At 37.7% G+C, this 26,854-nt stretch overlaps 1 protein-coding gene across 2 annotated transcripts in view; it reads right to left on the reverse strand.

Annotated features, from left to right (window-relative positions):
- The window catches only part of TMEM38B (transmembrane protein 38B), a 165,737-nt gene that overhangs the window by 103,910 nt on the left and 34,973 nt on the right, over positions 1-26,854 (reverse strand). For both annotated transcript variants that reach the window (XM_032635929.1, XM_032635928.1), the window contains exons 3-5: positions 23,784-23,968; positions 22,884-22,971; positions 17,082-17,199 (exon numbers count right to left, since the gene is read on the reverse strand). In XM_032635929.1, the coding sequence (XP_032491820.1) occupies positions 17,082-17,199; positions 22,884-22,971; positions 23,784-23,968 (391 nt within the window). The remainder of the gene's footprint in view (positions 1-17,081; positions 17,200-22,883; positions 22,972-23,783; positions 23,969-26,854) is intronic.

Below are 26,854 nucleotides of genomic sequence, written 5' to 3' on the forward strand. Positions count from 1 at the left end.
CTGCCCATTTTTGGATTGGGTTGTTTGTTTTTTTGATATTGAGCTGCATGAGCTGCTTGTATATTTTGGAGATTAATCCTTTGTCAGTTGCCTCATTTGCAAATATTTTCTCTCATTCTGAGGGTTGTCTTTGCGTCTTGTTTATGGTTTCCTTTGCTGTGCAAAAGCTTTTAAGTTTCATTAGGTCCCATTTGTTTATTTTTGGTTTTATTTCCATTTCTCTAGGAGGTGAGTCAAAAAAGGATCTTGCTGTGATTTATGTCATAGAGTGTTCTGCCTATGTTTTCCTCTAAGAGTTTTATAGTGTCTGGCCTTACATTTAGGTTTAAGCCCAAGTTTATCTCTGGGCTTTCTATCTTGTTCCATTGATCTCTATTTCTGTTTTTGTGCCAGTATCATACTGTCTTGATTACTGTAGCTTTGTAGTATAGTCTGAAGTCAGGGAGCCTGATTCCTCCAGCTCCGTTTTTCTTTCTCAAGATTGCTTTGGCACATTATTTTTATAATATCTCATGTTATATCATTTCAGAATATTCCCAGAAAAATGTGACCTAAACTATAAGTTCCTCAAGGCACAAACAGTACTCATGTACTTTTATATCCTCTATAGTGCATAGCAATGAAAGTATAATGAACGAACATAACTTCTACCTCATATGAATAATTCAAAGACTATTACAATGTATCTATATAAGCAAAATTTGCATAATTAATCTTTCTCTCCACCCAGAACATACTTCTTCCTGCCTCCATCTGCCTAAATCCAAACAATCCTTTTCAGGGCAACTGCGAAGTGTCTACTCCATTAAGCCTCCCCCAATGCCCTCCAATAATTAACTTCTGGTACATGGCATATTCAGCCTGGTTTTCTGGTTACTCTATGCTTTCTTCATTGGTAATATCACTCACTCAGACATTAATAATTATTAACCTAAATGACTGTCAAACAAATCTTCAGATCCTCATTTTTATACATGTCTTCAATAAGTTGGTTAAATAAACTGTTCATCTGGTAGTATAGTCTTAGATAAATAAGTATGAGAGAATTAAATACAGAGAGACCTATGAAAGAGCACTTTAGTCATTTATCAGTTAGTCAACAAATATATATTAAAAATCTACTACATGCACCAGACAGAATGCTAGGGATACACTGCTGAATAAAACAAACTTAGTCCATATCCTCATAAAGTTTAAAAGTACAATGCCTCATATTTCCTTTTAGACAATAATTTTTTTTTTTTTTGCGGTACATGGGCCTCTCACCGTTGTGGCCTCTCCCGTTGCGGAGCACAGACTCCGGACACGCAGGCTCAGTGGCCATGGTTCACGGGCCCAGCCGCTCCACGGCATGCGGATCCTCCCAGACCGGGGCACGAACCCATGTCCCCTGCATCGGCAGCGGACTCCCAACCACTGCGCCACCAGGGAAGGCCTAGACAATAACATATTAAAGACAGAGTCTGTGTCTTATTCAAAGTTTACATGTCCAACTGTATCCCCCGAAAGGGCCTAATACCATTGTCCCTCATTCATGTATTCAACAAAATACTATCTGAATACACCTCTCAACAGCATGCAGCATAACTGACCAGTCCATCCTTCTTAATACCATCTCCTGGTTTTTAGCAGCTTCTTTCCCATTTCTCATTCTGGATCTCCCCTACCTAAATATTAGAAAATCTCATGACTCTGTACTCTCTCCTGTCTCAATCTATGCTTTTGTCCCTATGTAATACAACTGCCACCCTAAGTTAATTTATAAACTGAATACAATCTCAATAAAAATACCAACAAATTTTATTATGGAGTTAGACAAACTGCCAATAAAGTTCATATCAATATGCAAAAAAAGCTGGGAAAAAAACTGAAAATAAACACATGCCAGAATATCCAGATAAGACTGAAAAAGTGCCCAGTTCTCTCTCCATACAGGATATGCAGCCAGACTTTAATTTTTGCCACTCTGATGAGAAATGATATCTGAGTGTAATTTTCATTAATATATTCCCAAATGAGCATCCCATGTTTTCATATGTTTAAGGGACATCATATCTTTGTTGTGTGAACTGTCTGTTGATAAATTTCTTTCAATTTTTTATTAGGTTTTTAATCCTTTATCCCTTAATTTTTCTTAACAGTTCAAGAATGTTTATGAACTGCTGAATGAATATTCAGGGTTCTACTAGAGATATTTTTTACTTTTTAAGGCTAAAATCTTATTATGAAATATTTCTTAGTGATAAAAGGTATTTGGAAAACAGGAGTTTTTTTCAATGTTTTTTATTGAAGTATAGTTGATTTATTATGTCGTGTTAGCTTCAGGTATACAGCACAGTGATTCAGTTTCTCATATTTTTATATATATGTGTGTGTGTGTATATATGTGTGTGTGTGTGTGTGTGTGCATTCTTTTTCAGATTCTTTTCTCTAACAGGTATTACAAAGTATTGAGTATAGTTCCCTGTTCCATACAGTAGGTCCTTCATGGTTATCTTTTTTATATATAGCAGTGTGTATATGTTAAACGTAAAAGCTTTTGTGCAGCAAAGGAAACCATAAACAAAACAAAAAAACAACCTAAGGACTTGAGAGAAACTATTTGCAAATGAGGCACTAACAAGGGATTCATCTCCAAAATATATAAACACCTCATACAGCTCAATATCAGAAAAACAACAAACCAATCAAAAATGGGCAGAAGTCTACAAAGAAATTTCTCCAAAGGAAACATACAGATGGCCAACAGGCATATGATAAAATGCTCCATATTCCTAATTATCAGAGAAATGCAAATCAAAACTACAAGGAGGTATCATCTCACACCATTCAGAATGGCCATCATCAAAAAGTCTACAAATAATAAATGCTAGAGAGGGTGTGGCAAAAATGGAACCGTCCTACACTGCTGGTGGGAATGTAAATTGGTACAGCCACAATGGAAAGCAGTATGGAGGTGCCTTAAAAACTAAAAATAGAGAGGCGCTTCAAGATGGCAGAAGAGTAAGACACGGAGATCACCTTCCTCCCCACAAATACACCAGAAATATATCTAAATGTGGAACAACTCCTACAGAACACCTACTGAACGCTGGCAGAAGACCTCAGACCTCCCAAAAGGCAAGAAACTTCCCACATACCTGGGTAGGGTAAAAGAAAAAAGAAAAAAAAGAGACAATAGGGACAGGACCTGCACCAGTGGGAGGGAGCTGTGAAGGAGGAAAGGTTTCCACACACTAGGAAGCCCCTTCGCAGGCGGAGACTGCCAGTGGCAGAGTGGGGAGCTTCGGTGCCACGGAGGAGAGCGCAGCAACAAGGCTGCAGAGGGCAAAGCGGAGAGATTTCTGCAGAGAGGATCGGTGCCGACCAGCACTCACCAGCCTGAGAGGTTTGTCTACTCACCTGCCGGGACGGGTCGGGGCTGGGAGCTGAGGCTTGGGCTTGGGAGGTCGGATCCCAGGGAGAGGACTGGGGTTGCCCACGTGAACACAGCCTGAAGGGGGCTAGTGCGCCACAGCTAGCCGGGAGGGGGAGGGAGTCTGGGAAAAAGTCTGGAGCTGCCGAAGAGGCAAGAGACCTTTTCTTGCATCTTTTGTTTCCTGGTGCGCGAGGCGAGGGGATTAAGAGCGCCGCTTAAAGGAGCTCCAGAGATGGGCGCGAGCAACGGCTATCAGCACGGACCCCAGAGACGGGCATGAGATGCTAAGGCTGCTGCTGCAGCCACCAAAAAGCCTGTGCGCAAGCACAGGTCACTATCCACACAACCTTCCCCGCCCTGGGAGCCTGCGCAGCCCGCCACTGCCAGGGTCCCGGGATCCAGGGACAACTTCCCCGGGAGAACGCACGGCGGGCCTCAGGCTGGTGCAACATCCTGCTGGCCTCTGCCGCCACAGGTTCACCCCGCATACCGCACCGTTACTAACCCCCCCGCACACCGCCTGAGAGAGCCAGAGCCCCCGAATCAGCTGCTCCTTCAACCCCGTCCTGTCTGAGTGAAGAACAGACGCCCTCAGGCAACCTACACGCAGAGACACGTCCAAATTGAAAGCTGAACCCCAGGAGCTGTGCGAAAAAAGAAGAGTAAGGGAAATCTCTCCCAGCAGCCTCAGGAGCAGCAGATTAAATCTCCACAATCAACTTAATGTACCCTGCATCTCTGGAATACCTGAATAGACAACGAATCATCCCAAACTGAGGAGGTGGATTTTGGGAGCAATGATATATATATATTTTTCCCTTTTTCTCTTTTTGTGAGTGTGTGTATGCTTCTCTGTGTGATTTTGTCTGTATAGCTTTGCTTTTACCATTTGTCCTAGGGTTCTGTCTGTCGGGTTTTTTTTTTTTTATTACTTAAAAAATTTTCTATTCTTTTTTTTTTTTTTTTTTTTGCGGTACGCGGGTCTCTCACTGTAGTGGCCTCTCCCGTTGCAGAGCACAGGCTCCAGACGCACAGGCTCAGCGGCCACGGCTCAGGGGCCCAGCCGCTTGCGGCATGTGGGATCTTCCCAGACCAGGGCACTAACCCGTGTCCCCTACATTGGCAGGCGGACTCTCAACCACTGCACCACCAGGGAGGCCCAAAAAATTTCTATTCTTAATTATTTTTTATTGTAATAACTTTATTTCATTTTACTTTATTTTATCTTCTTTCTTTCTTTCTTTTCTCCCTTTTATTCTGAGCCGTGTGGAGGACAGGCTCTTGGTGCTCCAGCCAGGCATCAGGGCTGCGCCACTGAGGTGGGAGAGCCAACTTCAGGACACTGGTCCACAAGAGACCTCCCAGCTGCACGTAATATCAAATGGTGAAAATCTCCCAGAGATCTCCATCTCAACGCCAAGACCCAGCTCCACTCAACAACCAGCAAGCTACAGTGCAGGACAACCTATGCCAAACAACTGGCAAGACAGGTACACAACACCATCCATTAGCACAGAGGCTGCGTAAAATCATAATAAGGTCACAGACACCCCAAAACACAACACCAGACGTGGACCTGCCCAACAGAAAGACAAGATCCAGCCTCATCCACCAGAACACAGGCACTAGTCCCCTCCACCAGGAAGCCTACACAACCCACTGAACCAACCTTACCCACTGGGGACAGACACCAAAAACAATGGAACCTATGAACCAGCAGCCTGCGAAAAGGAGACCCCCAAACACAGTAAGTTAAGCAAACTGAGAAGACAGAGAAACACAGAGCAGATGAAGGAGCAAGATAAAAACCCACCAGACCTAACAAATGAAGAGGAAATAGGCAGTCTACCTGAAAAAGAATTCAGAATAATGACAGTAAAGATGATCCAAAATCTTTGTAAATGGAATGGAGAAAATACAAGAAACGTTTAACAAGGATCTAAAAGAACCTAAAGAGCAAACAAACAGAGATGAACAACACAATAATGAAATTAAAACTTCTCTAGACGGGATCAATAGCAGAATAACTGAGGCAGAAGAACGGATAAGAGACCTGGAAGATGAAATACTGGAAACAACTACTGCAGAGCAAAATAAAGAAAAAAGAATGAAAAGAACTAAGGACAGTCTCAGAGACCTCTGGGACAACAATAAACCCAACAACATTCGAATTATAGGGGTCCCACGAGAAGAAGAGAAAAAGAAAGGGACAGAGAAAAATATCTCAAGAGATTATAGTCGATAACTTCCCTAATGTGGGAAAGGAAATAGTTAATCAAGTCCAGGAAGCACAGAGAGTCCCATACAGGATAAATCCAAGGAAAAACACGCCAAGAAACCTATCAATCAAACTATCGAAAATTAAATACAAAGAACAAATATTAAAAGCAGCAAGGGAAAAACAACAAGTAACACATAAGGGAATCCCCATAAGGCTTACAGCTGATCTTTCAGCAGGAACTCTCCAAGCCAGAAGAGAGTGGCAGGACATATTTAAAGTGATGAAGGAGGAAAACCTACAACCAAGATTACTCTGCCCAGCAAGGATCTCATTCAGATTTGACGGAAAAATTGAAAGCTTTACAGACAAGCAAAAGCTAAGAGAATTCAGCACCACCAAACCAGCTTTACAACAAATGCTAAAGGAACTTCTCTAGGCAGGAAACACAAGAGAAGGAAAAGACCTACAATAACAAACCCAAAACAATTACGAAAATGGGAATAGGAACATACATATTGATAATTACCTTAAATGTAAGTGGATTAAATGCTCCAACCAAAAGACACAAACTAGCTGAATGGATACAGAAACAAGATCCGTATATATGCTATCTACAAGAAACCCACTTCAGACCTAGGGACAAATACAGACTGAAAGTGAGGGGATGGAAAAAGCTATTCCATGCAAATGGAAATCAAAAGAAAGCTGGAATAGCAATTCTCGTATCAGACAAAATAGACTTTAAAACAAAGACTATTACAAGAGACAAAGAAGGACACTACATGATGATCAAGGGATCAGTCCAAGAAGAAGATATAACAATTGTAAATATTTATGCACGCAACATAGGAGCACCTCAATACATAAGGCAAATACTAACAGCCATAAAAGGGGAAATCGACAGTAACACAATCATAGTAGGGGACTTTAACACCCCACTTTCACCAATGGACAGATCATACAAAATGAAAATAAATAAGGAAACACAAGCTTTAAATGATACATTAAACAAGATGGACTTAATTGATATTTATAGGACATTCCATCCAAAAACAACAGAACACACATTCTTCTCAAGTGCTCCTGCAAGATTCTCCAGGATAGAGCATATCATGGGTCACAAATCAAGCCTTGGTAAATTTAAGAAAATTGAAATTTTATCAAGTATCTTTTCCAACCATGACGCTATGAGACTAGATATCAATTACAGGAAAAAATCTGTAAGGAATACGAACACATGGAGGCTAAACAACACACTTCTTAATAACCAAGAGATCACTGAAGAAATCAAAGAGGAAATCAAAAAATACCTAGAAACAAACGACAATGAAAACACAACGACCCAAAACCTACAGGATGCAGCAAAAGCAGTTCTAAGAGGGAACTTTACAGCTATAAAAGCCCGCCTTAAGAAACAAGAAACATCTAAAATAAACAACCTAATCTTACACCTAATGCAATTAGAGAAGGAAGAACAAAGAAAACCCAAAGTTAGCAGAAGGAAAGAAATCATACAGATCAGAAATAAATGAAAAAGAAATGAAGGAAATGATAGCAAAGATCAATAAAACTAAATGCTGGTTCTTTGAGGAGATAGACAAAATTGATAAACCATTAGCCAGACTCATCAAGAAAAAAAGGGAAAAGACTCAAATCAATAGAACTAGAAATGAAAAAGGAGATGTAACAACTGACACTGCAGAAATACAAAGGATCATGAGAGATTACTACAAGCAACTATATGCCAATAAAATGGACACTCTGGAAGAAATGGACAAAATCTTAGAAAAGCACAACCTTCCGAGACTGAACCAGGAAGAAACAGAAAATATGAACAGACGAATCACAAACATTGAAATTGAAATTGTGATTAAAAGTCTTCCAACAAACAAAAGCCCAGGACCAGAAGGCTTCACAGGCAAATTCTACCAAACATTTAGAGAAGAGCTAACACCTAACCTGTTCAAACCCTTCCAAAATATAGCAGAGGGAGGAACACTCCCAAACTCATTCTACGAGGCCATCACCCTGATACCAAAACCAGACAAAGATGTCACAAAGAAAGAAAACTACAGGCCAATATCCCTGATGAACATAGATGCAAAAATCCTCAACAAAATACTAGCAAACAGAATCCAACAGCACATTAAAAGGATCATGCACCATGATCAAGTGGGGTTTATCCCAGGAATGCAAAGATTCTTCAATATATGCAAATCAATCAACGTGATACACCATATTAACAAATTGAGGAGGAAAACCATATGATCATCTCAACAGATGCAGAGAAAGCTTTTGACAAAATTCAACACCCATTTATGATAAAAACCCTCCAGAAAGTAGGCATAGAGGGAACTTTCCTCAACATAATAAAGGCCATATATGCCAAACCCAGAGCCAACATCATCCTCCATGGTGAAAAACTGAAACCATTTCCACTAAGATCAGGAACAAGACAACGTTGCCCACTCTCACCACTATTATTCAACATAGTTTTGGAAGTTTTAGCCACAGCAGTCAGAGAAGAAAAAGAAATAAAAGGAATCCAAATCGGAAAAGAAGAAGTAAAGCTGTCACTCTTTGCAGATGACATGATACTGTACATAGAGAATCCTAAAGATGCTACCAGAAAACTACTAGAGCTAATCAATGAATTTGGTAAAGTAGCAGGATACAAAATTAACACACAACAATCTCTTGCTTTCCTTTACACAAATGATGAAAAATCTGAAAGTGAAATTAAGAAAACCCATTTACCACTGCAACAAAAAGAATAAAATATCTAGGCATAAACCTACCTAAGGAGACAAAAGACCTGTATGCAGAAAATTATAAGACACTGATGAAAGAAATTAAAGATGATACAAATAGATGGAGAGATATACCATGTTCTTGGATTGGAAGAATCAACATTGTAAAAATGACTCTACTACCCAAAGCAATCTACAGATTCAATGCAATCCCTGTCAAACTACCACTGGCATTTTCCACAGAACTAGAAAAAAATTTTCACAATTTGTATGGAAACACAAAAGACCTGGAATAGCCAAAGCAATCTTGAGAAAGAAAAACGGAGCTGGAGGAATCAGGCTCCCTGACCTCAGACTATACTACAAAGCTACAATAATCAAGACAGTATGGTACTGACACAAAAAAAGACACATAGATCAATGGAATAGGATAGAAAGCCCAGAGCTAAACCCACGCACATATGGTCACCTTATCTTTGACAAAGGAGGCAAGAATATACTGTGGTGAAAAGGCAGCCTCTTCAATAAGTGGTGCTGGGAAAACTGGACAGCTACATGTAAAAGAATGAAATTAGAACACTCCCTAACACCATACACAAAAAAACACTCAAAATTGATTCAAGACCTAAACGTAAGTCCAGACACCATCAAACTCTGAGAGGAAACATAGGCAGAACACTCTATGACATAAATCACAGCAAGATCCTTTTTGACCCGCCTCCTAGAGAAATGGAAATAAAAACAAAAATAAATAAATGGGACCTAATGAAACTTAAAACCTTGTGCACAGCAAAGGAAACCATAAACAAGATGAAAAGACAACCCTCAGAATGGGAGAAAATATTTGCAAATGAAGCAACTGACAAAGGATTAATGTCCAAAACATACAAGCAAATCATGCAGCTCAATATGAAAAAATACAAACAACCCAATGCAAAAATGGGCAGAAGACCCAAATAGACGTTTCTCCAAAGAAGATGTACAGATTGCCAACAAACACATGAAAGAATGCTCAACATCATTAATCATTAGAGACGTGCTAATCTAAACTACAATGAGATATCATCTCACACTGGTCAGAATGGCCATCATCAAAAAATCTACAAACAATAAATGCTGGAGAGGTTGTGGAGAAAAGGGAATGCACTGTTGCACTGTTGCACTGTTGGTGGGAATGTAAATTGATACAGCCACTATGGAGAACAGTATGGAGGTTCCTTAAAAAACTAAAAATAGAACTACCATACGACCCAGCAATCCCACTACTGGGCATATACCCTGAGAAAACCATAATTCAAAAAGAGTCATATACTAAAATGTTCATTGCAGCTCAATTTACAATAGCCAGGACATGGAAGCAACCTAAGTGTCCATCAACAGATGAATGGATAAAGAAGATGTGGCACATATATACAATGGAATATTACTCAGCCATAAAAAGGAACGAAACTGAGTTATCTGTAGTGAGGTGGATGGACCTAGAGACTGCCATACAGAGTGAAGTAAGTCAGAAAGAGAAAAACAAATACCGTACGCTAACACATATATATGTGGAATCTAAAAAAAAATAAAAGAAAATAGAAAATGGTCAGAAGAACCTAGGGGCAAGATGGGAATAAAGATGCAGACCTACTAGAGAATGGACTTAAGGATACGGGGAGTGGGGCAAAGGTAAGCTGGGACAAAGTGACAGAGTGGCATGGACATATATACACTACCAAACGTAAAACAGATAGCTAGTGGGAAGCAGCCACACAGCACAGGGAGATCAGCTCGGTGCTTTGTGACCACCTAGAGGGGTGGGATAGGGAGGGTGGGAGGGAGGGAGATGCAAGAGGGAAGAGATATGGGGACATATGTATATGTATAACTGATTCACTTTGTTATAAAGCAGAAACTGGCATACCATTGTAAAGCAATTATACTCTAATAAAGATGTTTAAAAAAAAAAAACTAAAAATAGAGCTACCATATGATCCTGCAATCCCACTCCAAGGCATACATCCAGAGAAACCATAATTTGAAAAGATACATGCACCCCAATGTTCACTGCAGCACTATTTACAATAGCCAAGACATGGAAGCAACCTAAATGTCCGTCAACAGATGAATCTATAAAGAAGATGTTGTATGTGTGTGTGCATACACACACACACACACACACACACAATGTAATATTATTCAGCCATAAAAAAGAATGAAATAGTGCCATTTGCAGCAACATGGATGGACCTAGAGATTAACATATTATGTGAAACAAGAGAAAGACAAATATCACGTGACATCGCTTATATGTGGAATCTAAAAAAAAAAATGATACAAATGAACTTATATACAAAACAGAAACAGACCCACTTCTTTGTATCATTTTCAAATTTCTTCATCATTGTTATATGAGTCTTTCACCTGCTTGGTTAAGTTATTCTTAGGTATTTTATTCTTTTTGATGAGATTTTAAATGGGATTGATTTCTTACTTTCTCTTCCTGATAGTTCATTATTAGTGTATAGAAAAGCAATAGATTTCTATATATTATGCTTGTATCATGTAACATAAGCTTTCCACGTGACCCAACAATTCCACCCCTATATATCCAAGAGAAATGAAAATATATGTGCACACAAAGTAAACATGTTTATAGCAGCTTTATGCATAATAACCGTATTCAAATAATCAAAAGCTGGTAATAATCCAAAATCCATCAACAGGTAATTACATAAACAAATTGTGGTATATAATGCTACTTAGCAATAAAAAGGAATATGCGACAACATGGATAAATCTCAAAAACATGCTGAGCAAAAGAAGCCAGACAGAAAAAATATATACTATATGATCCCACTTACATGGAAATGGGTGTTCCACCCTGGGGCCATGGGTGGTGGTTGGGATGTACTTGATTAGAGCACAAGGGACTTTTTCAAGTAATGGAAATATTCCATATCTTGGTTGTAGTGGTGGTTACATAGGTACACAAATTTACTGAAACTCTAGAAAGGCTATATTTTATTATGTGCAAATTATACTTCAGTAAAGTTGATTTTTTTGTTAATTTTAAAGGAGCTCATTCTTAAGTTTTTAGTAAATGAATATTAAATGCTACTTAAATGCTAAAGCATTTTTTAAGAGATCCTGATGAAGCTGGGTTCTGTATTACACCTTGGGAGAATGATGTAGGTTATACCTAGAAATGGAATTACTAGCTCACAAGATACATAAATCTTTTTTTTAATATAAATTAATTTTATTTATTTATTTTTGGCTGAGTTGGGTCTTCGTTGCTGTGCACAAGCTTTCTCTAGTTACGGAGAGCAGGGGCTACACTTTCGTTGCGGTGCGCGGGCTTTTCACTGTGGTGGCTTCTGTTCTTGTGGAGCATGGGATCTAGGCATGTGGGCTTCAGTAGTTGTGGCACACCGGCTCTAGAGCGCAGGCTCAGTAGTTGTGGCACACGGGCTTAGTTGCTCCACGGCATGTGGAATCTTCCTGAACCAGGGCTCGAACCCGTGTCCCCTGCACTGGCAGGTGGATTCTTAACCACTGAGCCACCAGGGAAGTCCAAGATACATAAATCTTCAACTTTATCGGATACTGCCAAACTCCTCTCCCAAGTTGTTTTTGTTTAGACTCTAAATCCCTTTAAAGTAGTTTATACTCCTCGTCTTTACTTCCTCTTATTCACCTCAGTCTATCAAAAACTTTTTTCTATTCTCTAACAGTCCATTTGAAACTACTTTTACCAAGGTCACCAAATACCTCAATTTCAAAATCCAACAGCCTCTTTTTGGTTTTAATCTTTCTTGACCACTCAAATCTCCCTTTGCTTTATCTATTTCACAATAACTTCTTACACTGAGGAGCCAAAAGATATTCCATGCTTCTGAAACTTTTCTCAAATCATCTCCAATGGGAGAGACTGACATCAGGTGCAGCTAAACTAACTGGAATCCTCAGGCAGGGTGTCAGGAGGAAGATAGGCAGGCGTGGGGCAGGGAGGAGACTTCATGTCTACGTGGGATGGTGCCACAAGTCCATAGCTAGGCTGCACATTTCAAGGGTGAGAATACCTGAGTTTTACCACAGAGCAGCTTCTAGTGGGTGAGATGACAACAGAGATTCTAGAGGTCGAGCAATACTGGTGGCACTTACTTTCTGTTACTCTTTTTATACTTGTATTATAGATACCTGTGCCCTTGTCTTACTTGTGGGAGATATTCTCTTTGAAAAGAGGAATCATATTTATTAGCATCTTTGTATATGTCAAAACACTGGATTATTATCCAAAACAAACACACAATGCAAATTTCCTAACTATATAAATAATACAAGAAAAGCAAGGTAAAGAAAAATAATTAGTGCCGATTTTTTCTCTGTATATTCTGTCAATTCATTATTTTATACCTAAGAAATGAAAAACTATAGTAGCTACTCAAACAAATCACAAGCTATTTAAAAATCAGTATAAATCTGAAGGGAATCTGGGCAAAAGGATGAGCTAAAAATGAATATTCTGCTCAGAAGTTGGTGGATATTTAGTAAAATGTTGGGGAATATTATTCTAAATTATTAGAATATTATTCTAAAATGTTAGGGGAATAATATTCTAGTTAGGAAGATTTGAGGAATACTATGAGAAAAGTTCAATACTGTATGTTATTCTACTTTAAAATACCTTTTTATTATCAATTTGTGATATGGTATTTAAATTTAGGTGCTATAATAAATAACTGTATGTCTGGTACTGCCAATTACTATTGTAAGAAAAGCTATCATTTTTATGCTACAAATTAGGCCTTCAACAAAAACTGATCCTTGCAATTCAAAAAATTTAACAGATACCAGTACCAGTTAATCTAACTAAACCCACAACACACATTCATTTTCTTTAAAGATTAAAGTTAGAAACTCTCAAAATTTATATAGCTCCCAACACTACTTCATGATAAAAACACTCAACAAACGAGGAGGAGAAGGGAACTAACATAATCTGATAAAGGGCACCTATAAAACACCCTCAGCTAATATCATACCTGTTAGTGAAAGACTGAATGCTTTCTCCCTAGGATCAAAAAGAAGATAAGGATGTTCATTCTCTCTATTTCTATTCAACATTGTGCTGGAAGTTCTAGACAGGGCAACTGGGCAAGAAAATGAGATAAGAAGACATGGAGATTGAAAAGGAAGAAGGAAAATTATTTCTATGCAAATGACATGATCTTGTAGAAAACCCTAAGGAATACATTAAAAATAAAAAACTATTAGAGCTAATAAATAAATTCAGCTAGGTTACAATATACAAGATTATATAAAAAATCAATTTTATTTCCACACATTTTCAAGGTACAATCTGAAAATAAAACATTTAAAAAACAATCTCATTTACTATAGCATCAAAGAGAACAAAATACTTAGGAATAAAGTTAACAACTGAAGTGTAAGGCTTATATACTGAAAACATCATTGAAAAAAATTAAAGAAGACCTAAATAAAATTTTAAAATCTATGTTGATGGATTATAAGACTTAACATTGTTAAGATGACACTACTCCCCAAACTGATTTGCAGATTCAATGTAATCCCTATGAAGACATAAGCTGGCCTTCTTTGCAGAAATTGTCAAGTTAATTCTAAAATTCATATGGAAATTCAAGTGACCTAGAGTGGTCAAAACAATCCTGAGAAAGAAGAACAAACCTGGAAGACTCACAGTTCCCAATTTCAAAACTTACTGCAAAGCTGAAATAATTAAGATAGCATGGTACAAATATAAAAATAGGCATAGAGATGAATGGGATAAAAGTGAGAGTCCAGAAATAAACTCTTACATTTACAGTCAACTGATTTTCTACAAGGGTGCCAAGACAATTCAATGAGGGAAAGAACAGTCTTTTCAATAAATGGTGCTTGAACAACTAGATATCCCATACACAAAAATTAACTCAAAACAGATCACAGAACTAAATATAAGAGCTAAAACTATAAATCTCTTAGAAAAAAACATAGAGGTAAATCTTTTTGACCTTAGATTTGTCAATGGGTTCTTAGATATGACACCAGAAGCATACACAACAAAAGAGAAAATATGCAAATTGGACTTTATCAAAATTTAAAAATTTTGTGCTTCCAAGGACACTACGAAGAAAGTGAAAAGACAAATCACAGAATAGGAGAAAACATTTACAAACCAGAAATCTAATAAGGGTCCAGTATCCAGAATACATAAAGAAATCTTACAACTCAACATTAAAAAGACAAATGCCATGATTAAAAAAGGGCAAACGATCTGAACAGATATTTTTCCAAAGAAAATATACAAATGGCCAACAAGCACATAAAAAATGCTCAACATCATTAGTCATCAGGGAAATATAAATCAAAATCACAATGAATTGCTTCTTCACACCCACTAGGATGGCTATAAAAAAGATATGCATTGGTTAAGGATGTGGTGAAATTAGAACTCTCACATACATTGCTGGTGGGAACGTAAAATGATGAAGCCACTTTGGAAGACAGTCCGTTAGTTCCTCAAAAGATTAAACGTTGAATTACTATATGATCTAATAATTCAATTCCTATATGATACACCCAAGAGGAATGTAATATATGTCCACACAAAAACGTGTACATGAATGTTCATAGCTCATTATTCATATTACCCAAAAGGTAAAACAGCCCCAAATCCATCAACTGATAGAGAAATAAAATGTGGTATACCCACACAATGGAATATTATTTGGCAATTAAAAGGAATAACATATTGATACATACTACAATATGGATGAACATCAAAAACATCATGCAAGTGAAAGAAACCAGTCACAAGCCACATATTGCATGATTCCACTTACATGAAATGTCAGAATAGGCAAATTTATAGACAGAAAGTAGATCAGGGGTCGTCTACAGTTGAGGGGATTGAGGGAAAATGTGAAGTGACTGCTAACAGGTATGAGGTTTATTTTGGGGTGATGAAAATGTTCTAATATCAATTGTGTTAACAGCTGCACATCTCTGTGAATATACTAAAGACCACTGAACTGTATACTTTCAATGGATGAATTGTATGGTATGTAAAATATATCTCAGTAAAAATGTTACCAAAAAATGCAGCTCAAAATTTGATGACTGGGCTTCCCTGGGGGCGCAGTGGTTGAGAGTCCGCCTGCCGATGCAGGGGACACGGGTTCGTGCCCCGGTTCGGGAAGATCCCACATGCTGCGGAGCGGCTGGGCCCGTGAGCCGTGGCCGCTGAGCCTGTGCGTCCGGAGCCTGTGCTCCGCAACGGGAGAGTCCACAACAGTGAGAGGCCCGCGTACCGCAAAAAAACAAAACAAAACAAAACAAAACAAAAAATCTGATGACTGTTAGAAGAAGGCACATATGAAGAGATTTTTGCCTCAGATATCTGAAGTACAACAACCACAGATCACCTCCACTGCAGAGACTACTGGAATAAAAATAAATGATCCCTATAGTGATTTGGTTCTTTCTAAGATATAAATTTATATAATACATACTGTTTTCCTTCTAAGCATCTCATAGGTAAGTTTTTAGCTGGAAACATCTAGGCTGAGATACAGATATCTATAAAATTTCTCTAGGCTTAAATAATAATATTTTAAAATCAACTGTCTACTCGTGAATAGTGAATATATAAAAAATTTAAGAATAATAATAATCAGAATTAGTCTCATCATACAGCTGAAATAAAATTCATAAGATGTGTCAGAGGGCTTCCCTGGTGGCGCAGTGGTTAAGAATCCGCCTGCCAATGCAAGGGAGCCCTGGTCCAGGAAGATCCCACATGCCGCAGAGCAACTAAGCCTCTGCACCACAACTACTGAGCCTGCGTGCCACAACTACTGAGCCTGTGCTCTACAGCCCGCGACCCACACTACTGAAGCCCGCGCTCCACAACAAGGGAAGCCACCACAATAAGAAGCCCGTGCACCACAACGAAGTGCAGCCCCCGCTCACCACAACTACAGAAAGCCCACGTGCTGCAACGAAGACCCAACACAGCCAAAAATAAATAAAAATAAATAAATAAATAAGATGTGTCGGACACAGTCACAGAATGGTATATGTCATCTCGAACCATATCAACAATCGGTACAATGAAGACGAGGAAATCAGGATTCAGAGACATTAAGTAACTTGCCTATTCAGGGATTAGATAGCGAAGCTAGGATTTGAATTTAAGACTGCCTGTCTCTGAAACCTATGGTCTTATACCATCTTATACTATTTCCTAACTTCACGAAGGGATAAAGCATCCAACCAGACAACAGTAATTAAAGAGAATGACCACAAATATGTCCTAATATAAAAATATAAAAGTTTTAAAGTTTAAAGGAACCTCAGAGAACATCTACTCCAAGAACCTCATTTTACAAATGACACAACACTTTGCAGTCTCTGATCAGCCTTGGCTATTTCCACTACTCTCTGGCCTCCAATGTAAATACTATAAGGTTATCTGCAGATCCTTCCTGATAGCCTCAGCATAAATCAAATGAGGAATCACAGAAGAGCTATGTTTCAGTAAGTCATGGATGTGCTGAATAACTCCCCAAAATTGATATTTTTAGACTATAATAAAAAATAAATTTTTCCGTTACTTGCCTTATGCAGAATTTTGGTTACACAGAATTTGTAATACTGCTTTATTGCTACTTTGAACTCTTACCTTTGTGGCCACAAGAAACATAGTATAGAGGAACATAAGATTATGCCTTGATATTGCCAGATGATTGGTTTGCTGGAATGTGAAGATAACTGACCCCAGCAGGGTTACCTTGGCAGGGCTGAAAATAAAACACATTTTAACTCAATAAGTAATAAATATTATTTATCTTTATATTTCTCAAACAGTATTCTCAAAATATTAATTTAATGAGTTATTAATAGATGTAACACAAAAATGAGTTCTGTAAATATAAAGTTTTGGAAATGCTGAGTTACATAAAGTTAAATACCTTTCTTTACAGCATAAAGTATCAAAGTTTAGAATGTTCATACATACTGTGACTTTCTGATAAAGAGAGTACATTTCTATATGTAATATTTCTGAACTGACCACATAATACTTTTTCACAAAGGATTTGAAAGTCCCACGTTCCACAGCATGATTTGGGAAAAGTATGTTAGCCCTGAAAAACTTTATAGTGCTAACCAAGTTCCTTGGGTGGGATGGGGGATGGAAAAGAAAGTCCTGATTTGCAGCATTTCCTCATTTCCACATGTAAATACAGTGTATTTACAGTGTAAATACAGTCGCCCCATGGTATTCGAAGGGAATTTGTTCCAGGAGCCCCCACATTTACCAAAATCCACTGATGCCCAAGTCCGTGATATAAGATGATGTAGTATTTGCATATAACCTATGCACATCCTCCCACATACTTTAAACCATCTCTAGATTATTTACAATACCTAATATAATGTAAATGCTATGTAAACAGTTGTAATTACAGTATAAGTACTACGTAAACAGTTATCAGTACATGGCAAATTCAAGGTTTGCTTTCTGGAACTTTCTGGAATTTTTTTTCTAATAGTTTTGATCCACAGTTGGTTAATCCACTGATGCAGAAACCATGGATACAGAGGCCCAACTGTACTCCCACAGCCCACTTCAGGCTGCTGTGTGGAATGGCTCTCATAAAACAGTATGAGCCAGCTCCAGCACATCACTTAGCTAACTCCAGCACAAAGTATTAGCGTTAGCCAATACATTACCCAACACATTAAAATTTAAAGTCTATGTTTATCTATTAACATATAACAAGCTCTACTTTCATGTCATATACTTGCCACATAAAGTATATTTCAGTAACAGATCATTTTCTAGCTCTTTATGCTTAAAACTAGAAAAAGATAAATAATAAACTCTTAGAATGCCACAGTATAAAATATGACAAATTTAAAAGCCCCTATAAACCACTTTATGAAAAACAAGTAGTTTGTTTAATCAGTACAAGCTAAGGATTGAGTTCAAAACAGTTACGTTTGGGTAACAGGGGTTTGGCTACCAATAACTGGGCAGCATTCCTGTTTTAGAACAGCGGTCCACAAACTTTTTGAGTGTGCATCTCTAGTGGTAAAAGTGTTTTAAGACACTCCTTAATATATATCAATTAATTTATAAATTATGTACAACTGTATCATAAAAGGTACACCAAACTGACTTTTAAAAGAATGAGATAAAAAATAGTTAATTCCATTAAGACATTGTCTTAATGTCCTTTTGCTACTCTGTTTCTAATAGTTTGGTTTCTGAACCATAGTGCCTCATCATGGGCATCTTAGCATACACATATTCTACTCTGGATTGTGTTCTCTTAGAGCATAAATTCAGAAGCGATGAATCTGAGGAGCAAGGATTCTGTAAACAATAAATTGAAGCAGGGGATTGGAGCAGGGCTGGGATTTAGGAAAAAGTCAATGAGATTGGTTACAAAGATCAGAATGCATTCAGAAAATTCTTATACTTATTATATTAGTTTCCTGTGAACCTAGTAAATAAGCTATCTGCTTCCAAAATACAATGGTGGAATAAGCATAGGTAACAGCTATAAGCACTCCCATGCCAAAAGAGAGAAAATGGAAAGAAGAAAGTGATCACAGTCCCATGCAATTTCAAAATCCAGCAGGGCAAATTCCATTAGGTTTCAAGACCCAGGAATAATCTTCTGTGGCCTGAGGCTCCATCCTCTGAGTTTACAGCTCTAATCTCTGCATTCATGGCTCTGGCTTTTGCACCTGTGACTCCAGCCTATGGGTCTGGCCTCAGGTTTCTAGGCCCGCAGGTCCCACCTTAAAGTCATTCTTCCTTTTCCCTGAATGGTAGCACATATCGACAGCTAAAAATTTTATCAGCCTGTTTCTACCTGTAGAATTTTGGGAGTCTGACTTCTTTTATTTCATCTTGTCTCTGTCCCTTTCAGTCCAACCTGGCAGTGTTTCTGCTGATACAACACTTTCAAAAATCTTTTGGGTTTCCTATGCATGGCACAGGGGATCCACGCCATCAGTCAAGATGGTCCTTCACAGATCTTTCCTGGATAATCTCATCTCTATTCCAGGCTTCTGCTATGATAGATGAATGGATCCATGAATCACACGCCTAATCTCTTTTAACACTAGCAAAAGTTGTCCAGCCACACCCTTAACTTTCTCTCCACAGCAGGCTTTTCCTAAGAATGACTCTCCTAATTTTATCATCTTTTGCAATCTGTATAGGCTGAGAATTTCCCAAATCATCAAGTCTTGGTTTCTTTGTTTAGCAGTTATTCCCTCAATTCAACTCTTTCCTCTCACACTTCACTATAAGAAGCAAGAAGAAACCAGCTCAGACTGCCAACACTTTGCTTCTGAAACTCAACTAAATATCCAAGTTCAATGCTTACAATTATGCTTTCGACACAACTGCAGCCATATAACTAAATCACCTTTCTTCCAGTTTCCAGTATCATGTTCCTCAATTCCTCTAAGACCTCACCAGCACCTCTAACATTCATATTTTTACCAACATCCTGTTTATTACAATGTATGTATTCTCTAAGACCATACAGGCTTTTTCCACTATGCAAAAGTATTTGGTAATAAATATATGAAAACATATATATATGCATACACAAAATATCATAATGGATCCCAATGATCTCACTTGACAAATTGTTAATCATTCATTCATTCACATAATATTTACTGTCTACTATGTGATAGGTGTTTAGGATATAAGAGCAATCAAAAAAGACAAAATCCCTATACTTCACCTCTTGTATTCTTTGAAGCATGGAGGAAAGCCAAAGGGAGAGAAAAATAAACATAATGAATAAGTAAATTATAAAATATGATAAATGCTGTGGGAGAAATAGAGGGAAGTGTTGCAATTTTAAGCAGGGTAGTCCTCATTGAGAAGGTAAGCTCTGAGAAAATCCTTTGAGCAAAGCAGATAAGGGAGTTGGCCACCTGAGGAAGAAGATTCTAGGCAGAGAGAGAAGTTAGTTTTAAACCAGACAACACCCTGGCTTGCTCAAGGACAGAGTGCAGTGAGCAAGGCAGAGAACAGTAAGAGCTGAAGTCAGAGCAAATTAGGTGCGGGAGAGACACAGATCTTGGAGGGTCTCACAGGCCATCTGGGGAGTCACTGCAAGGTTCTGAACACAGGAGAATCACAATTTGATTTCAGTTTTACAGTCCCAAGAAATGTTTCATGGAAGACGTTTCAAAGCACATACTCAAAATGAGAAAAATTTCCCCCGAATAACACTAATGCTTTATTTATAACTTATTATCAATCAAAGCTCCTTTGTTCTATTTCTAAACTACCTCATTCAAGCTTTAAGGGGTACATTCCAAGGTAAACATCCTGAAATCTACTGGTTCACTCAAACATATACTTCATCATTCATACTGCTTCTCAACCTTCATTTTTAATCCATTCTAACGAGCTTATTTTCACATGAAGACTTCCTCACCTTGCTTATTATGGCCACTAAATCCTAAGGCTTTCCTTATTGAATTGTGGGAATAGTAACTGTATTTCTCTATTTCATTTTCAGGTGCATCAGGGATATATTTGTGACTTATTTAAGATTGGGTCAGTGTCTTTAGAGAATACCTAATGATAAGATTATCTTAAATAGGTGCAAAAGGTAGTCTGCATCGTACAAGCATAGAATGGGTTATTTCCTCTAATCTTTTTCTTATTTTTATATGTATTGCGTTGGCCAAAAGGTTTGTTCAGTTTCTTCCGCAGATGGCTCTAGCAGCACTTAATTGTCTTTAATTTTATTCGAAACAATTTTGTTAGATTGTATGTGACAGCTGTCACATCAGTGTGCAGTTAAAAAAAAGACTTATCAAAATTAGTGAATTTTTGTGTGGCCATTTTAACATTGAAGGTGGAAGAAAAAAAGCAACGTTTTTGGCATATTATGCTTTATTATTTCAAGAAAGGTAAAACACAACTGAAACACAAAAAAAGATTTGTGCAGTATATGGAGAAGGTGCTGTGACTGACTGAACATGTCAAAAGTGGACCGTGATGTTTCATGCTGGAGATTTCTCGCTGGATGATGCTCCATGGTTGGGCAGGCCAGTTGAAGTTGACAGAGACCAAATCGAAATATTAACTGAGAACAATCAACATTATACCATGCCGGAGATAGCCGACATACTCAAAATATCCAAATCAAGTGTTGAAAATCATTTGCACCAGCTTGGTTATGTTAATTGCTTTGGTGTTTGGGTTCCACATAAGTTAAGTGAAAAAAATCTTTTTGTCTGTATTTCCGCATGCAATTCTCTACTAAACTTAATGAAAATGTTCCATTTTTAAAACATATTGTGATGGGCGATGAAAAGTGGATACTGTACAATTATGTGGAACGGAAGAGATCGTGGGGCAAGTGAAATAAACCACCACCAACCACACCACAGGCCAGTCTTCATCCAAAGAGGCTGATGTTGTGTATATGGTGGGATTGGAAGGGAGTCCTCTATTATGAGCTCCTTCCGGAAAACCAAAAGATTAATTCCAAGAAGTACTGCTCCCAATTAGACCAAATGAAAGCAGCACTAGATGAAAAGTGTCCAGAATTAATCAACAGAAAATGCATAATCTTCCATCAGGATAACGCAAGACTGCATGTTTCTTTGATGACCAGGCAACAACTGTTACAGCTTGGCTGGGAAGTTCTGATTCATCTGCCATGTTCACCAGACATTGCACCTTCGAATTTCCATTTACTTCGGTCCTTACAAAATTCTTTTAATGGAAAAAAAATTCAATTCCCTGGAAGACTGTAAAAGGCACCTGGAACAGTTCTTTGCTCAAAAACATAAAAAGTTTTGGGAAGATGTAATTATGAAGTTGCCTGAAAAATGGCAGAAGGTAGTGGAACAAAAGAGTGAGTACATTGTTCAATAAAGTTCTTGGTAAAAATGAAAAAAATGTCTTTTTTTTTACTTAAAAACCGAAGGCACTTTTTGGCCAAACCAATAGTTAAATTCACCTCTCACTTTTAAAGCAACTAACAGGGCTTTATGATAATGTATTGACTGTTGCCATAAGCTTGACATTTTACTACCAGGAACTATGAATAATTTGAAATCTGGGTGAAAATTAATGAAAATGCCAAGAGCCTGCAACTGATTCCAGAGAATTCTCTTCCTATGTAGTTCTTGCTCCATAAATACACACTCTTCCCACAGTTCTACAATAATCCAAGAGTTTTTGTTTGGTTTTATTTTCTAAGAGGAGGAACCCACAGAAAAAGGAATCAATATTTATTTTAAAAGCTACATTTAAGAGAGCAGACTTCTTGAAAAACTTAGGTTTCCTGGTTTTCTTCCCATTATCCTTTTATTTATTTGTTTGTTTGTTTCATCCACATTTAGAGATCCCAAAATGTGTTTTTAAATAAACTGGTAAGATCTAAGGATAAAAGGCTAAGTCTCAGTACAGTCTATACCAACTCACTAGGACATCTTCAGCCATTCATCAGCTTCTGGTTTCCAACAGCCTTTTACCAACTGCTCAAAATTCGTGATAATGCTACCACCTGCACCTAAAAAGAACAAGATAAAACAAGAATACTTAACCAATTTTCTTGAGAAAATATATGAAATAAAGCCATAATTCTATCTTTTGACTTAAAATTCCAAAATCAACTCCAAAATATGATTCTTGGGAGGGAGAAAAAAGTTGTCTTGTACATTTATGATACAGAGACAATTACAATTCTTTCATGGCAACTGTCTATTGTACTACAAATAAGGTTAAAATTGGGGCCTCAGACAGAGATGTGGCTAGAGGTTTGTTTCTGACCTGAAAAAATAAACTTCTCTGCTTTATCACTTCCTTTCCTAATTTTAGTTTTAGGTGCAGTACACTATAACAACAGATTGAGAAATTTATTCAGTTCCAACATACAATAAAGGTAGGTAATGCAGAGTGAACATGAACCCATAATCAATCACATTTACTATTTCAGGTTATTCAGGATGAAAAAAGCGAGAAAAAAAAAACAGAGCAAAGTTTTTTAATTACACGTGCCACATAATTTCTTATGTAAACTTGTTTTATTTATGGTGGTGGCTACACATTAACTACAAATCCCTCTGGTTATGGCTTCTAATCAAACCAATAATAAATATTCTATTTTTAAGACAATCAGGCTCAAAAGAATGGCTGATGACTAGTACTAGTGAATAGTGCCAGTTTTGAATTAACTTTACCAGCCAACAGAAACAAGGCTTCCATCTTCCAAAAAAGACTGTTATTAAAGTATGTGGTCCCCATTAATTTAACTAGAGAATTGTTCAGTAGTTGTAGTACACCAATAACAGAATATTTATGAACACATATTGTTAATATTACCTCGGGCCCATCCAATAGCTATCATGACTATCCAGCCATTTTTGTAATAGCTATTAGCATGGGTGACTCCACCTACTATTTTCCAAGTTCTGGTCACTTCCTTCATTCCCACAGCGAAGAGTTGAACAGGTAGGAATGAATATCCCTGGGAAACAAGGTCACGGGGGCAAAAAAATACAATATACCTGAAATTAAAATTTAAATATTTTAATACATGAGTGGAATCAGAAGAACAAAAATAAAAATCCAGAATATCAGCAGTAACAATTTGATAAAACACAACAAATGGAATTATCCATATAAACATGGAATTTGACTGCAAGAAGACCACAGATTGGGTAAAATCAATTTTTTTTTTTTTTTTGGCTACTCCGTGCAGCATGTGGGATCTTAGTTCTCTGACCACGGATCAAACCCGTGCCCCCTGCAGTGGAAGCACAGAATCTTAACCAATAGACCAACAGGGAAGTCCCAAAGCCAATTTTTAAAAATCACATGAAGCACATAAAATAATCTGCCAAAAAGTCACAATCAAAGGGGAATATAAATTTTGTACTTCTGAGTACTCTATAAATGCAAAAAGTATTCACTGAGTTCCTAATTTGTGACTACACTAGTCTAGAAGCTAAGTGCTGAATCCACCAACAAAATTAAGCAAGTGTATAATCACTTCTGGTTTGGGGCTTCTCTAGGTAGGGTGCCTTTGTCTTTGGAAAAGGAATTAGAAAAGGGACCTTAGTAGCTGAGCAAGGGACACCATTTCAATCCCACTTACATCTTCACCTGTGCCCCTTTGTGCATAAACTGCAACCTATACAGAGAAAGGTCATTGCTCTCAAGGAGACAGATTCACTCGTGTTAAGGAAAAACTTATTTTCATACGGCTAAAAGAATATGAAGCTTGTTCTTCAATTTAGTTAAGTAAGTTTAAGTTTTAACCAATTAAATTGTGACGTTAGTTTAAGAATAATTCACTCCTCCTCAGGTGAATTATTTTTTGAAGCCTCATTTGTTCTAAACACCTGTTCAACAATTTAACAGTAGTGTTGATTGGAAAACACAGCACTTTTCCCCCCCATTCCTAAAATACTCTCTGGCAGACAATTTTGTGCTTAAAGCAGAACATTTATCTTGATACAGAATACACTGCAAGGAAGAAGTACTCTATCTCTTCTAAAAGAAGTTGTTAACCTTATTGTAATTCATGGCTCATAAAGTCTGAACTCCTAAAAGTATTCATGGAATATGAAATCCTGTTTGCCAAAACACTGCTTCAGGGACCCAATGTAAGATGAAATGGTTTGTTCAGCCTGAAGCACCCTCTCTTCTCCAACTCCACTTACCGATTCCTTCCTATTCTTCAAGATGCATCTAAATACTACCATATACATTGACTTTGGGAGTTTTGTTTTATTTAATATTCTCAGTTCAGACTAAATTCTGATGGTTCTGTACAACTAAAAGAACTGGTTCCTATACTTCAACATAGCTCTTTAGACATTTTTCTTTATAATATATAAAGGCTATAATATTCAAATTATAACAGTCCTTAGATGGCAGGAATCATTCATCTTGTTACCCCCTGAAACTCAGCATAATAAGTAGCCCTGGACTTCCCTGGTGGCACAGTGGTTAAGAATCCGCCTGCCAGTGCAGGGGACACAGGTTCGAGCCCTGGTCCAGGAAGATCCCACATGCCACGGAGAAACTAAGCCTGTGTGCCACAACTACTGAGCCTGCACTCTAGAGCCCATGAGCCACAACTACTGAGCCCACATGCTGCAACTACTGAAGCCTGCAGGCCTAGAGGCTGTGCTCCGCAACAAGAGAAGCCACCACAATGAGAAGCCCACGTACCACAACGAAGAGTAGCCACTGCTCGCCACAACTAGAGAAAGCCCGTGCACAGCAATGAAGACCCAATGCAGCCAAAAATAAATAAATAAATAAGTTTATTAACAAAAAAACTGTAGGCCTGAGTTAAATCATTTATTAACAGTTAAAAAATTAGCAGGAGGCAAACCACAAAATATATCAAATCAAAGAATCACCTGATAATTAAAGAGTTTGAGACAAAGGAATAAATTATCTAAAAGCAGTAAAAAGCTTTTTTAAAATGACTGGTATTATATAAAATCTTTAATGTTCATATAACATTTTGAAATCCTCTATACAAGTCTCTCTTTAAATATAGAACAAATTTCCAGGAAGTTGGCTAGGTGCCGGGGGGAAAAAAAGAGTTACACCTAAGTAATTTTTAAATGTATTTTTTAATAAAATAAAAATATTTTGGTATCCACTCTAGATTAGATTAAGACAGGGAGATTTGGTTTCACTTTAGCAGTAATGAATGCTCAAAATACTCAAACAAAAAAACAACAAAACAAAAATAATACACACGACCCCCTTTTCATTCTCTACACCAAGACTATCTTCAACATGAGTTAAAAGGCTACACTATCACAAGAGCAATTTTGGACTTTTTTTTTTTTTGGCTGTGTCACGGGGCATGCGGGATCTTAGTTCTCCAACTAGGGATAAAACCCATGCCCCCTGCAGTGGAAGCACGGAGTCTTAACCACTGGACCACCAGGGAAGTCCCAATCCTGGACTTTTTATATTCAACTATGTGACATGATGGCATATGGTCTAAAATTTGTAATTACTGCTATTTCTAATAAATAAGTCTTTATTGCATCAATCAGATACAAAAGTCCCCTATATCTGAACCTTCAAGTTGTGAACTTTCAAAGATGTGAACATGCGTTCCCATGTCCAATCACATAAGTTAGTTCACGTGTCTGGCATACATTGTCACACGCATACGTCCTCTACAAGTGGTTGTGTTCTTTTCTGCACAGTACTGTATAGAGTACAGTAGTACAGTATCTTTATTTCAAGCCCCGGATATCCAGGAGCAAGTGTTAAAAGCAGCAGTGATGTAGCTGGTACTGCTAAGAAGAGCCAAGCGATAAGGACGGAAACAAAAGTAAAATAATTGAGTGGAGTGAGGCGAAAAGATGGTAGATGTCGCTCGTTCTTATAACACGAATCGTTCAACCATTGGCACG

The sequence above is a fragment of the Phocoena sinus genome, chromosome 6 (genome assembly GCF_008692025.1).
Source record: "Phocoena sinus isolate mPhoSin1 chromosome 6, mPhoSin1.pri, whole genome shotgun sequence".
In the NCBI taxonomy this organism is placed as follows: Eukaryota; Metazoa; Chordata; class Mammalia; order Artiodactyla; family Phocoenidae; genus Phocoena; species Phocoena sinus.